General features: G+C 47.7%; 1 protein-coding gene across 5 annotated transcripts in view; it reads left to right on the top strand.

Moving 5' to 3' along the window:
* LOC140201724 (glutamate receptor ionotropic, kainate 5-like) overlaps positions 1 to 14370 on the top strand; it is a 152312-nt gene that overhangs the window by 116900 nt on the left and 21042 nt on the right. For all 5 annotated transcript variants that reach the window (XM_072266303.1, XM_072266302.1, XM_072266301.1 and 2 more), the window contains 4 exons: positions 5048 to 5152; positions 7000 to 7107; positions 10343 to 10546; positions 12888 to 13001. In XM_072266303.1, coding sequence (XP_072122404.1) covers positions 5048 to 5152; positions 7000 to 7107; positions 10343 to 10546; positions 12888 to 13001 — 531 coding nt within the window. The remainder of the gene's footprint in view (positions 1 to 5047; positions 5153 to 6999; positions 7108 to 10342; positions 10547 to 12887; positions 13002 to 14370) is intronic.

Below are 14370 nucleotides of genomic sequence, written 5' to 3'. Positions count from 1 at the left end.
AAGGTAGGCACAGACTTGGGGCATATCTTTAAGTTATCAATAAGGCAATGGAATATACTTGGGGACAAACTCACCCCAAATGGCACCCCAAAAACAAGCCTCTGTGTGTGTTGATTGCTGTAACCTCCCGAGAGTCTTTGTCCTGAGTGACCTGATGGTAGGCTCTAGCGTTGAGAACTGTTTGCCTCTAGACAGCTTTATATGCAAGTCCTCAATCTGTGGTGTGGCTATATATTCAGTTCTTTCGCGAAGTTTCCAGCTAATTTGTAATCAATGCAGAAGCGAACTGACGCATCAGATTTGAGGATGGGTATGATCACTAGGAGGCTTGATTATGAGACAGAAGCTCAAATATTTTGGCCACATCATGAGAAGACAGGATTCCTTGGAGAAGGCTCTTATGTTAAGGTAAAACAGAAGGTAAAAGAAGGAGAAGATGATAAAGGCTACGATGGATAGATAATATTACTCAGATAATGTGCATGACCTTGGGGGATTTTAGAGAGGCAGTTTCCAATAAGAAGGCTTGGTGTGCATGGGGTCACAAAGAGTCGGACTCAACGACTGAACAACAAAATCAAATGATCAGCACGCACTCTTGAGTACTGCATTAGCTCTATCACATCAGCTCTCTCAAATCTATCAAGTTCTTCTACCTTTGAGCCCACCATATACGGCACTGGGTGGGCCTTGTAAAACTTCGGCTGGCGATTCTTCTTAAACTTGAACTTAGCCATCAAACCAGAGTATCGACCCCAAGGGTCAGCTTAGAAAGCCGGCTGGTGCTTTTCTAATAGAGAACTCAATGTGGGATTCCCCCAAATACAGCTGAAGCAGGACAGTAGCCTTGGCATCTTTTTAATCCAATTTCTGCCCTGCTAGTTAGGCAGTTGGCCTCCTCTGACCACATGCACGGGTAAGTGAAACATGTCCCTCTTGTGAAGCACTTCCACTGTAAAGACTCCACGCATGTGCATGCTAATTCCAGTGTAGCTGCAGAAATTCAGGAGCCGTAATTTGGAATCTGGCATTAGGGTCATTCGCTTACCGAAGTAACGGCTGACCCCACATCCAGCTCAGATCTCACGGGCTGGTTGCCCACTGTGAGTGTAATCATGTTAAGTGGCTGGTTTTGGTGATCCGTGTACTGTAATGGGTTTGGAAAATAGTGTCCACTTCTTCACCCTGGCTGCCTCCTTACATGGAGTTGATGGTCAAATCTGGTGTTTTCCCAAGGCGTATTGCTTGGGAAAGCATACACACCTCCTCAAGGTACCCTACCTCTGACAGAACCAGCAGACTCTCTTTTGATGTTTGCATTGGAACATTGAGTATGACTTTCACGACAGCAATAGCATCTCTCTGGAGACTTATGCGATGTTGACTGTTGGCTGTGCGTCAGTATCCGCTGGCAAACATTGATGTTTTCAGGAGGGGCTCTTGCTCCGTTACTTCCTGAATCAGTGGTGATGGGGTTGCTGAATCTGCGTAAGGCCTCTCTTGACTGCCTCCTGGTGGCGAGCTGTGGAGTATGCTTTGTCCCAGGCCAAATTGTGCTTTTTGACAGGAGGCTGTCATGAATCTAACAATCAATACTTGGATAAGCATCTCTTATTCAAATTTGCTCGGTGGGGAATATCTTTGTACTTTCATTCTTGCACTCTTAGAGTCAGTCTTGTGATGAAATCATCTGCATTTTCATTGGGGGTTTGCCACAGCTGTGAGAACCTAATACGTGGCGTAAAGACATTGTCCCGCATCCCCCAAACATTGTTCAAAGCCTCAAATGCGTCTGTCAGTTTAGATTCGTTCTGTAGGTGCAGAGCCTGAAAGTATGATCCTCCAAGGGGACCTTGCCTTGTGGATCCAGAATTGGCTTGCTCACAGAAGGCAAAGAGTGGTTGTAGACGGGTCATATTCTGCATGGAGGTTGGTCACCAGTGGGGTGCCTCAGGGATCTAACCCCTTTCTCTTCGTGATTTTTGTAAATGACCAGGATGAGGAAGTGGAGGGATGAGTTAGTAAATTTGCTGATGACACAAAGTTTGGAAGTATTGTGAATAGTGTGGAGGGCTGTCAGAGGTTACAGTGGGACATCGATAGGATGCAAAACTGGGCTGAGAAGTGGCAGATGAGTTCAACCCAGATAAGTGTGAGGTGGTTCACTATGGTAGGTCAAATATGATGCAAAATATAGTATTAATGGTAAGACTCTTGGCAGTGGGGAGGATCAGAGGGATCTTGGGGTCCGAGTCCATAGGACATTCAAAGCTGCTACACAGATTGACTCTATGGTTAAGAAGGCATACGGTGTATTGGTCTTCATCAACTGTGGGATTGAGTTCAAGAGTCGAGAGGTAATGTTACAGCTTTATAGGACCCTGGTCAGACCCTACTTGGAATACTGTGCTCATTTCTGGTCACCTCACTACAGGAAGGATGTAAAAACTAAAGAAAGGGTACAGGGGAGATGTACAAGGATGTTGCCTGGATTGGGGAACATGCCTTATGAAAATAGGTTGCGTGAACTTGACCTTTTCTCCTTGGAGCAACAGAGGATGAGAGGTGACCTGACAGAGGTGTATAAGATGATGAGAGGCATTGATTGTGTGAATAGTCAGAGGCTTTTTCCCAGGGCTGAAATGGCTAACATGAGAGGGCACAGTTTTAAGGTGCTTTGAAGTATGCACAGAAAGAGATGCCGGGTAAGTTTTTTACGCAGAGTGTTGAGTGCGTGGAATGGGCTGCTGGAGACGGTGGTGGAGGCGGATATGATAGGGTCTTTTAAGAGTCTCTTGGATAGGTACATGAAGCTTAGAAAAATAGAGGGCTATGGGTAACCCAAGGTAATTTCTAAGTAGGTACCTGTTCGGCACAGCATTGTGGGCCAAAGGGCCTGTATTGTGCTGTAGGTTTTCTACGTTTCTATGTACTTCTACCCAAGTTTTCCCAAGTGCATATGGAGCATCTTGAGTTTCACTGCTTCCTCCAGCTTTGCTGCTGGTATTAATATTGGTAGGAGTTCGATGTTGCCCAGGAAGATTTTTTTCCATTGCAGCCAGGTTCCAGGTTCCAGGGTTCAGTTTTGCCATAGCTGCAGCCCAAGATGGATTAGATGCTTGCAATAGAGAGGCTAATCTTGTTTTGATCTTTGTGGCCAATTGTAATGCACGCACAGAACAAGAATGACACTGGATCAGTATGATCTTTACTGAGTCATGTTAGTAATGGTACACACTGGGCAACTTGCAGTGCAGGTGCAGAATGTGAACACTTGAAAGCCCGTGCAGAAAGAGAGGGTCTCCCATGTGTGAGCACCATGTGATCTATCAGCCGCGTTCGAACTTGCCACTTTCACGATCCGATACAGTTCACTCCCCTACCCTGGAGGTAAAGACTGTGGCTGGAACTCTACTTTCTTTATCAACCCCCGGTGTGTCCTGACATCCAGAGTTCCTTTGATTTGAATCAGAATGCCTTTTTGAGACATTTCCTTTTGACGGATACCCTCAACGCTGAGGGGACTAGTGCCCATGATGGAGCTGGCTAAGTTTGCAGTTTCTGCAGCTTTTTAATTTGACTTGCTCTCCTTCATTGGAAATGCCTGCTTTGAATGCCTCCCACACATCCGACATAGACCCACCTGCAAGTAACTGCTCCCAGTCAATTTCTGCCAGATCTTGTTTACTGATATTGAAACTGGCCTACCGGGCTTAATTTACAGACCACTCATAGCTACCTATAAACAAGTTATGATCACTCTTCCCAAAACTCTCCCACAGGTGCTATTGGCCTGGACACATTCATTGAGATCAAATCCAACCACTCCCAGGTGACCAGTGTTCTGGAGAGTTATTTTCCAATACATTATTCCCCAGAGAGATATTCCTTAGTGAGTGATTTCCCAATGAGTTATTCCCCAGAGAGTTATTTATTGCAGAACTGTGTCTATGTGAACTTGGCCCAACTGAGATATTCCCAGGTGAGAAGTATCATGGAAAAATATTCCTTGGTGAGGTATTCCCCAGAGAGGTATTCTCTAGAGATATCCCTGGAGAGTTCCCAGGGGAGATATTCCTGAGGAACATGACCCAAAGTGTAGCTCCTTGATGAGTAATTCCCCAGTAGAAGGAATGCCTCTGATCATTCTGGTATCCGATGGTTATTCTCCAGTGAGTTATTCACTGGTGAGATATTCCCTGTTGGGGGTGTCCCGGAAGGTATCTCCCTGACGAGCTGTTCCCCTTAGGAAGATTGTCCGTAATTATTCTGGTGTCCGATGGTTGCACTGGGTGGTGGCACAGTCAGAGAAGGATTTGGGAGAAGGTTCAGGTCTGTCACTAATCGAAGCACAAACTGCGCTCCTGCTATTACCTCCTTTAGGAACACTTCATTGTACATCACCTCGATTTTCATTTTGTATTCACTGTACTCTTTTTATTTCTCCCTCCTTCTCCAAACCCTTCTCCCGTACCTCCTCCTTATCATTCTCTCTCACTCCCTCTCTTCTTCACTTCCTCCTCCCCCCATCTCTCCCACTCTCTCTGCTTGTCCCTTTGACTATTCATCCCTCCCTCCCACTCTTCCCATGCTTTCATCGAACCACTTCTCCCTCTCCATTTCTCGCTTTTTTTCCCTCCTCTCCCCATTCTACTCTACTACTCTCCTCTTCCCTCCCTCATATTTTCTCTCTTCCCCATCTTCCCCTCTCCCTTCTCTCTCACTCCCCCATGATCCTGTCCCTCCTCTATTCTCTCTCTGCCCCATTTTCCCACTCTCTCACTCCTTCCCTCTTTTCTTCCATCTCATTCCCCCATGCTTCTCCTCCTTCCCCCCTCCACAACTCTGTTCTTCCCACATCCGGATATCTCACTCTTTCCTTCTCTCCCATCTTTTGTCTCTATCTCTCTCTCCCTGCATATCTCTCTCTCTCTCTCTCCCTCTCTCTCTTCCCCCCCTCTCCCTCCCTCCCTACCCCTCCCTCCTCCTCCCCCCATGCTCCCTCCCTCTCGGGTCCCCACCCTGTGCCTGGCTCTGCTGTGTTCAGGTGGAGTACGACGGTCTAACTGGTCGGGTGGAGTTTAACAGTAAGGGCCAGCGGATGAACTACACATTGAGGATCCTCGAACAGGGAAAGAACGGTCACAAACAGGTGTGTGTGCGTGGTGGGGGATCACGGTCCGTACAGTATGGGAGCTTCCCTGCCACCAAGGAGAGGGTGCATTGTTTTGTAGGGTCTAATGTGAACACCCTGCCGTTAGACACTGGGTGTGTAGACAAGCAAGTGACGTTCTTATTCGCCAGGAGACATACAGTAGGAGCAGAATTAGGCCATTTGACCCACAGAGTCTTCTCTGCCGTTGAATCTTGGCCGGTTTATTTTTTCCCTCAGATTCATTTTTGTGCCTCCCTGTAACCTTTGACGCTCTTAATCGAGAACCTATCAACCTTCACTTTATATATACCCAATGACATGGCCTCCACGACTGTCTGTGGCAATGAATTCCACAGATTTACTACCCTCTGGCTAGAGAAATTCCTCCTCATCTCTGTTCTAAAAGGATGTCCTTTTATTCTGAGCCTGTAGCCTAAGAATCTCCCATTATTGGATATATCTGTTTAGGCCTTTCAATATTTGGTAGGTTTCAATGAGATGCCCTCATCCTTCTGAACTCCAGCAAGTACAGGACCAGAGACATCAAATGCTCCTCATACATTAACCCTGTCAATCCTCAAGGCTGCTCTGCACCCTCTTCAATGACAGCAAAATCTTTCTTAGATATGAGGCCCAAATCTTCTCACAATACCCTATCGTGGTCTGACCTATGCCTTATGAATCCTCAACATTACATCCTTGCTTTTGTATTCTAGTGCTCTCAAAATTTATGCCTAAGTCACATTTGCCTTCCAGTTGACTTGAACAAGAGCGTCTGCCTGTCTTTCCTCGCCAATCAGTGGCATTCCAGCACCCAGTGTCCCACCATCAGCATTTCAGGGAGGGGAGGCAGGGGAGACGCCTCAGCCAGAGCAGCCACATGAGCATTGTGGCACCAGGAGCAGGTCAGAGGCTGGGAATCCTCTGGAGAATGACGCCCCTCCTAACACCCCAAGGCCCTTCCCTCATCTACATGTCACAGTGTGGTGAAACACTCCCCACTTGCCCAGGAGATTGTGGCTCCAGCAACTCTTGAGAAGCTTGGAACTGTCACAGACAGTGCTCAGTTGGCACTTCCCCCAGCCCTTCTAAACATTCCCACCCACAGCTCCTCCCAACTCTGTGACCTCTTCCTCCATGCAGGACAAGGGCAGCAGGCACAGGGGGACCCCACCAACTGCATGCTCCCCTGCTGTAATGCACCACCCTGACTCACAAGCATGCCACTGTTCCCTTAATGATACTGGGACCAAATCCCAGCTCACCCTGCATGACCTGCAGCAGATGAAGGACGCGGCCCATCCCAATCTTTCCGGGGGCATTGAGAGATGGAACAAAATAAATAGCGCCAACAAGCACCTGGATCGAAAGGAGATCCAGATCAAAGAGTTGGGTCCAGAATCCTGGGCCTGGCTGAGTGAGGGCAATTGAAATTGCCAACTACCCTTCCCCAGGTACCAAATCTCTCTCTCCTCTGAAGATACCCACTCTTCCATCCTCTCCTGAAGGTACCAACTTTCCACTCCTCTCCTGAAGGTGGCAACTCCCTCGTCCCTCCTCTGAAATACCGACACTCCCGCATCCCTTGAAGGCTCTGGTTCCCATCCCTCTCCTGACATTCCTGACTCCACCTCCCCTGAAGGAACCAGCTCTTCCCCTTCCCCCAGAGATCCCAACTCTCCACAACTCTCCTGTAAAGTTCTGACCTCCCCCTCCCGTGAAGATCTTGATTCTTTCACCTCCCTAAGGTCCCCCCCCCCCAGTGCACATGAAGATGAAGGTGGGTGGGGCTGCCGAGGGGGAATTTCGGGAGCATTCGCTGACAGCGTGTCCTCTTCCTGCAGATTGGCAGTTGGCACTCGAGCCGGGGACTTACCATGGATGCCACCTTCCTAGACATCAACATGTCTGAGACCCTCATGAACAAAACACTGATCGTCACCACCATCCTGGTAAGGAGTGGGGGCACCCCTACAGCACCCTTCACATCTCCAACCCCTCCCACTCCCCAACCCTGCCCCCCACCCAATACAATCCCCATCATACCCCATTCTTTCCCTTACCCAATATTTCCTCCATGCCCTCCTGAAACCAATACCACCCACACCCAATATCACCCTATCCCCTCCCCATCCTGCTCCCTTACCCAATACCACCCCAATCCCCCTCCTTCACCCAATACTACCCCATCACAGCCCAACCCCTCCCAATCCCCATTCCTCCCTTACCCACTACTAACCTAATTGCAGTCCCATCCCATAAAACTATAAGAGATAGGAGCAGAATTAGGCTATTCGGCATGTCAAAGCTGCTCCACCATTTCACCATTTAAGGACTTATTTTCCTTAAAACCCCATTCTCCTGCTGACTCCCTGTAACCCTGATTAAGCAAGATCCTATCAACCTCTGTGTTAAATATAGCCAATGACCTGGCCCTCATGGCTGACTGTGGCAATGAATTCCACAGATTAACCAGTTTCTGGCTGAAAAAATTTCTCCTCACCTCTAAATAAACATCCTTCTATCCTGAGGCTGTGCCCTCTGGCCCTAGACTCCCCTGGTAAGGAAACATCCTTTCCATATCCACTCTATCTAGACCTTCAATAGGTTTCAATGAGATTTCCCCCTCATTCTTCAATATTCCAGCAAGTAAAGGACCAGAACATCAAACGATCCTCATACAATTGTTCCCGGAATCATTCTTGTGAACTCCCTCTGAATCCTCTCCAATGTCAGCACATCCTTTGCTAGATAAGGGGCCTAAAACTGTTTACAATACTGTACTCCAATGAGGCCTCAGCAGTGCTTTATAAAGCCTGAGCATCGTTGCTTTTATATTCCAGTCCTCTTGAAATGAATGCTAATATCGCATTTGCCTTTCTCACCACAGACTCAACCGACAAGCTAACCTTTAGGTTATCCTTCATGTGGACTCCCAAGACCCTTTTGCACCTCAGATTTTTGAATTTTATCCCTATTTAGGAAATAGTCAACACTTTCATTTCTTCTGAAGCCTCATTGCTTCCTCAACACTATCTGCGCCTCCACCTTTCTTAGTATCATCAACAAACTTCCCCTCCTACTCCACTTGGCCCTCCCTCACCCATCACCCGATCATCACTGACCCTCCTTTCCCTCCTCCTCCTGCCCCCTCTACCATACCCTTTCGCCCTTCCTCATTCACTTCCCTCACACACGCTCTAATACTGTCCACATAACCCCTCAACCCTTCCCTAAAGCTCTCACCCATTCTCACCCCCTTTCCCAATAGTCCCAGTGACCGGTCCTGCTCTCTCTCTCTCTCTCACTCTCTTCCGACACAGGGTATGGGACTCTGAGTGTGAGTAAACATGGTGTGTTGTGTTGTTTACGGACCAAAGAGCCATGCACTATATAAGTGAACACGGTGTGTGTGCTGTGCGCCAACCTGAGATGTGTGCTGTGTGCAGACTCAAGGTGTGTGCACTGTGTGCAGACCCAAGGTATGCGAGCTGTATGCAGACCTGAGGGATATGTGTTGCGTAAGTGAACATAGCACAGTGTGTGTACTTTGCACAGACCTGAGATAACATGCGTTCTATGTGGATCCGGACCTGAGGTGCCAATGCTGTGCATGGACGTGAGCTATGTGCATTATATGTGGACCTGAGATGTGCAAGCTTAATGCAGACCATAGACATAGGAGCAGAATTAGGCTATTCAGTTGATTGAGTCTGCTCCACCATTCCATTGTGGCTGGTTTATTTTCCTCTCAATCCCATTCTCCTGCCTTCTCCCCGTAACCATTGATATCCTGATTTATCAAGAACCTATCAACCACCGCTTTAAGTATACCCAATGAATTCTGCAGATTCACCACCCTCAGTCTAAAGAAATTCCTCTTCATCTCTGTTCTAAAGGGATGTTCTTCTATTCTGAGGCTGTGCTCGCAAGTCCTAGATTCGTTCACTGCAGGAAACATCCGCCCCACATCCGCTCTATCTCGGCCTTTCAATTTTCAATAGGTTTCAATGAGATCCTCCCTCATTCTTCTAAACTCCAGCGAGTACAGGCCCAGAGCCTCCTACACTCCTTAACCCTTTCATACCTGGGATCATTCTTGTGAACCTCTTCTGGATCCACTCCAATGCAACACATCCTTTCTTAGATAAGGGGCCCACACTACTCACAGTACTCGAAGATTGGCCTGATCATTGCCTTATAAAGTCTCAGCATGACATCCCTGTTTTTATATTTCTGGTCCTCTTGAAAGGAATAACAACATCGCATTTGCCTTCCTTACCACTGATCCAACCTGCAAGTTAATCGTTAGGGAATCCTGCTCAAGGACTCCCTAGTCCCTTTGCATTTCCGAGTTTTGAATTTTCTCCCTATTTAGATAGTAGCCTACACCTTTATTCGTTCTACCAAAGTGCATGACCATACACTTCCCTACACTATATTTCATTTGCCACTTTGTTGCCTGTTCTCCTAATCTGTCTGTCCTTCTGCAGGCTCCCTGCTTCCTCAACATGACCTGCTCCTCCACCTACTCTATCAACTGCAAACTGGCCACAAAACCACCAATTCCATCACAGATCATTGACATATAATAGCAAAAGAAGTGGGCCCAAAACTGACCTATGTGGTACACCACTAGTCACTGGCAGTCAACCAGAAAAGGCTCCCTTTATTCCCTCTCTTTGCTTCCTGCCAGTCAGCCAAGCTTCTATCCAGGATAGTATCTTTCTTGTAATACCATGGACTCTTATCTCGTTTAGCAGACTCATGCGCTGCACTGAAGATCAAAGTAAACGTTATCCACTGACTCTCCTTTCTCTGTCCTGCCTGTTTATCCAGATCTGAGGCTTGTGCTCTCTAAGTGGGCCTGAAGTGTGTAGGCAACACACGTGAGGTGTGTGTGCTGTGTGTGGACCTGAGATGCATGCCCTGTGTGTGTGAACACAGTGAGCACGCCGTGTGCAGGGCTGAGGTGTGTGTGCTGTACGCATACCCGAGATGTCTGCACTCTACATGGTCCTGAGGTGTGTGCTGTGCGCATACCCAAAGTGTTTGCATTGTATGTGGTCGTAAGGTGTGTGCAATGTGTGCGTACCTAATGTTTGCGTGCTGTGCGCAACCCAAGGAGCGTGCCCTATGTTAGTTTCTGTCCCAGCCCTGCGTATTCTGACTCCGGTCTCTCCCCAGGAGAACCCATATGTGATGAGGAAGCAGAATTTCCAGGAGCTGCAGGAGGAAGAGCGTTACGAGGGGTTCTGCGTGGACATGCTGAAGGAGCTGGGAGACATCCTCAAGTTCAACTTCCGCATCAAGTTGGTGGAAGACGGTCTGTATGGGGCACCAGAACCCAACGGCTCCTGGACAGGCATGGTGGGAGAGCTGATCCAGCGGGTGAGCACAGGCACAGGGGTCATTCTTCCCACCTTCACTCCATATCCTCACTCTCCACCCTCTCTGCACTCCACTCTCACCCCTACGTTCACTTCCCACCCTCACTCTCCATTCTCACCCCCTCCCTCTCACTCCCCATCTTCACCCACTCACCCTACGTCCTTACCCCTCCCACACCTCACATCTCATCCTCTCAACCCCCACCCTCACCAACGGAACCTTCATCGCTCCTCCCACATACGCCCCAGCCTCATTCATCCCCCCCCCACACACGCACAGTCTTCACCCTCACCACCTCAAATTCACTGCCTCAGTGATTCAAATGCTTGTCTAGATTCTTTTTCAGTGCCGTGGGACTGGCTGATAGGAGACTTGCTCCACCACCACCCTCAGACAGTGTAGTCCAGTTTCCAGCCACCCCCATATGGGAGGAAGATGTTAGCATAACACTTTACAGTATCAGAGAGCTGGACTCAATTCCTGCCGCTGTCTGTAAAGAGTTTGTATATTATTCCTGTGACCCCATGAGTTTCCTCCCAGCTTCCAGATACACACGCGTTAGCCGTGGGCATATTACGTTGGCGCTGAAAGTATGGAGATACTTGCAGGCTGCCCCCAGCACACCCTCAGACTGTGTTGGTCATTGATGCAAATAATGCATTCCACTGAATGCTTCAATACTTCGATACACGTGACAAGCTAATCTTTCTTTCTTTTTCTTCTCTCTAAACCTACTACCCCTTACCCTAAACCTTTGCTGTTTTGCCCACCTCTGCTCTTGGAAAATACTTCCTACCATCTGCTCTGTCCATGCTCCTCACAGTTTCAGGTTTCCTTTCAGTCCCCTCCGCTTCAAGTAGAACAGACTCAGCCTCTCCAATTTCTCCTCATAACCAAAACTATCCGACCCCGACAGCAGCCTAGCAAACCCCTTCAGCACGCTGTCCGGTGCCACCACCTACTTGCTGTGGCGTGGTGATTGGATATGCACTCCATATTGAGGTTGTGGCCATAACCGATGTTTTTTGAAGTTGTATTGTGAGCTCCATGTGCTCAATTTCTATGCCCTTGGCCAACATCCCACGTTCATTCTTCACCAGCTTATGCGCAGAGAACAAGTTGCCTGAGGAAGTGGTGAAAGCAGGTACACTTAAGAGAGATTTGGCCAGGTACAGGGATATGAGTGGTTTCGAGGGATTGGGGCCACACATGGGAAAATGGCTCAGGTAGGCTGATCAGCATGGGAGAGTTGGGCAAAGGGCCTGTCCCCGTGCTGTACTTGTGCTGAATTCCTCAGGAGCCTTCAGATTTGCACTAATGTCCCTCTCTTCCTCAATGCCCCCTTTGTGGTGTTTGTCCCACTCCTGTTAAACCTCGTGCTTTTCAGGGGTAAGTTCTATCTGCAGTTATCCTGTCTACTTAACCAACTGAGCATTAACAGAATCAGGTATATTATCACTGACGTGAATGTTGTTTTGTGGCAGCAGTACAGTGCAAGACATAAAAATCGCTGTAAGTTATAATGTATAAATAAATAGTGCAAAAGAGAAATAGTGAGAGAGTGTTTGTGGTTTTGTAGGCCGTTCTGAAATCCGATGCGGAGGGAGCGAACTTGTTTCTAAACCATTGAGTGTGGGTCTTCTAGCTTCTGCACCTCTCCTCTGATGGTAGTAATGAGAAGAGGGCATGTCCCAGATGATGAGGGTCCTTAGTTATGCCACCTTCGTAGTTCCACTTGTCCTACATTAATTGTCTCCTATCAGCCACTCAAAAATCTTCCATGAACAAAGCAGTCCATGTCTGCACAGAGGAAGACCCAGACAACACTTGGGCATGGACCAAGAAATGGCAAGGAACATTCATATGACAAAGGGAGGACAACAATCATCTTTAACATTTGACTTTAAATCAAATTCCCATTGCTGAATCCCTCACCATCAACATCCGAGGGGGGGGTGGTCATCATAGACCAACGACTCGACCGCACCAGCCACATAAATCCTGCGGCCACAGCAGCATGTTGGAGTCTGGTGATCCTGCAAAGAGTGACTCACCTGACACCCCAGGACTTCTCCCCCATTTATGGAGCACATCTCAGGAGTATGGTGGGGCAGTCCTGGTTGACTGTGACACCAACAACTCCTGAGAAACTGAACATCATACAGGACTGAGAGGCTCAATTGGCTCCCCATCCACTGCCTGAAACACTCCCTCTCTCTGTCTGCAGTGTACGCCGCGGTTTCTCTTCCCCGCTTGACCCTTTGGTCCGCCACTGGACCCCTTAGCCCTGATCGTGTTTGCCTGCAAGCTGCCCATCTGATGTCTGTTTATCTCTCTGTAGAAAGCTGATCTTGCCGTCGCTGCCTTCACCATCACAGCCGAGAGGGAGAAGGTGATCGACTTCTCTAAGCCCTTCATGACGCTGGGGATCAGCATCCTGTACAGAATGCACATGGTGAGAATGGTTGGAGTCATGGCAATTCTGTCCTACTCATCACCATTTACACAAACTCTCTGCAGTCGACAGTGTTGCTCACACGTTTTCTGCCTTCTGCTCCCTATAGCCAGCAGTGTAATTTATACACACTCCCTACAGCCAGCAGTGTAATTTATACACACTCCCTACAGCCAGCAGTGTAATTTATACACACTCTTTACAGCCAGCAGTGTAATTTATACACACTCCCTACAGCCAGCAGTGTAATTTATACACACTCTTTACAGCCAGCAGTGTAATTTATACACACTCCCTACAGCCAGCAGTGTAATTTATACACACTCCCTACAGTCAGTAACTTCACTTCCACATGCTCCCTGCAGTCTGAGGTGCCATTTACAGGTGCTACTTGCAGTCTGCAGTATCATTTACATGCATTCCCTAGCGAATGCAGTACTATTTACACATGCTCCCTGGAGACTGCAGAGTCATTTACACACACTTCCTACAGCATGTGGTGCCATTTACACATGCTCCCTGCAGTCATTGATTGTGATTATACACACTCCCTGTAGTATGCAGTCAGTTCCCTAGAGACTGCAGTATCATGCACACACATTCTCTAGTCTACTATGTCACTATTTCCCTGCAGTATCTCAAAAACTGTTTACACATACACCCTACTTAATCTCCAACATCATTTACTCATGTAAAATGCTGAAAGAACTCAGCAGCTGAAGCAGCCTCGGCCCGAAATGTCAACTGTTCATTCCCCTCCATAGATGCTGCCTGACCTGCTGAGCTCCCTCATTACTTTGTGTGTTGCTCTGGATTTCCAGCATCTGCAGAAATTCATGTGCTTATAACTTATGCACACTCCCTACAGCATTACTAGCACACTCCCCACAATATCCACAACCCCATTTTCACACATTCCTTACATTTTTCATCTCTATTTATACACACTCCCTACAGCATTACTAGCTCCATTTACACACACTCCCCACAATATCCACAACTCCATTTACTCACATTCCTTACATTTTTCATCTATTTACACACACTCCCTACAATATCTCCATCTCCATTTACACAAACTCCCTACAATATCTCCATCTCCATTTACACACACTCCCTACAAAATATCTCCATCTCCATTTACACACACTCCCTACAATATCTCCATCTCTATTTACACACACTCCTTACAATATCTCCATCTCCATTTAAACACACTCCCTACAATATCTCCATCTCCATTTACACACACTCCCTACAATATCTCCATCTCTATTTACACGCACTCCCTACAATATCTCCATTTCCATTTAAACACACTCACTACAATATCTCCATTGACACACACTCCCTACAATGTCTCCATGTC

Source organism: Mobula birostris, chromosome 8 (genome assembly GCF_030028105.1).
Source record: "Mobula birostris isolate sMobBir1 chromosome 8, sMobBir1.hap1, whole genome shotgun sequence".
NCBI lineage: Eukaryota > Metazoa > Chordata > Chondrichthyes > Myliobatiformes > Myliobatidae > Mobula > Mobula birostris.
The sequence above is the reverse complement of the archived record's forward strand: the minus strand, read 5'-3'. Positions and strand labels throughout refer to the sequence as shown.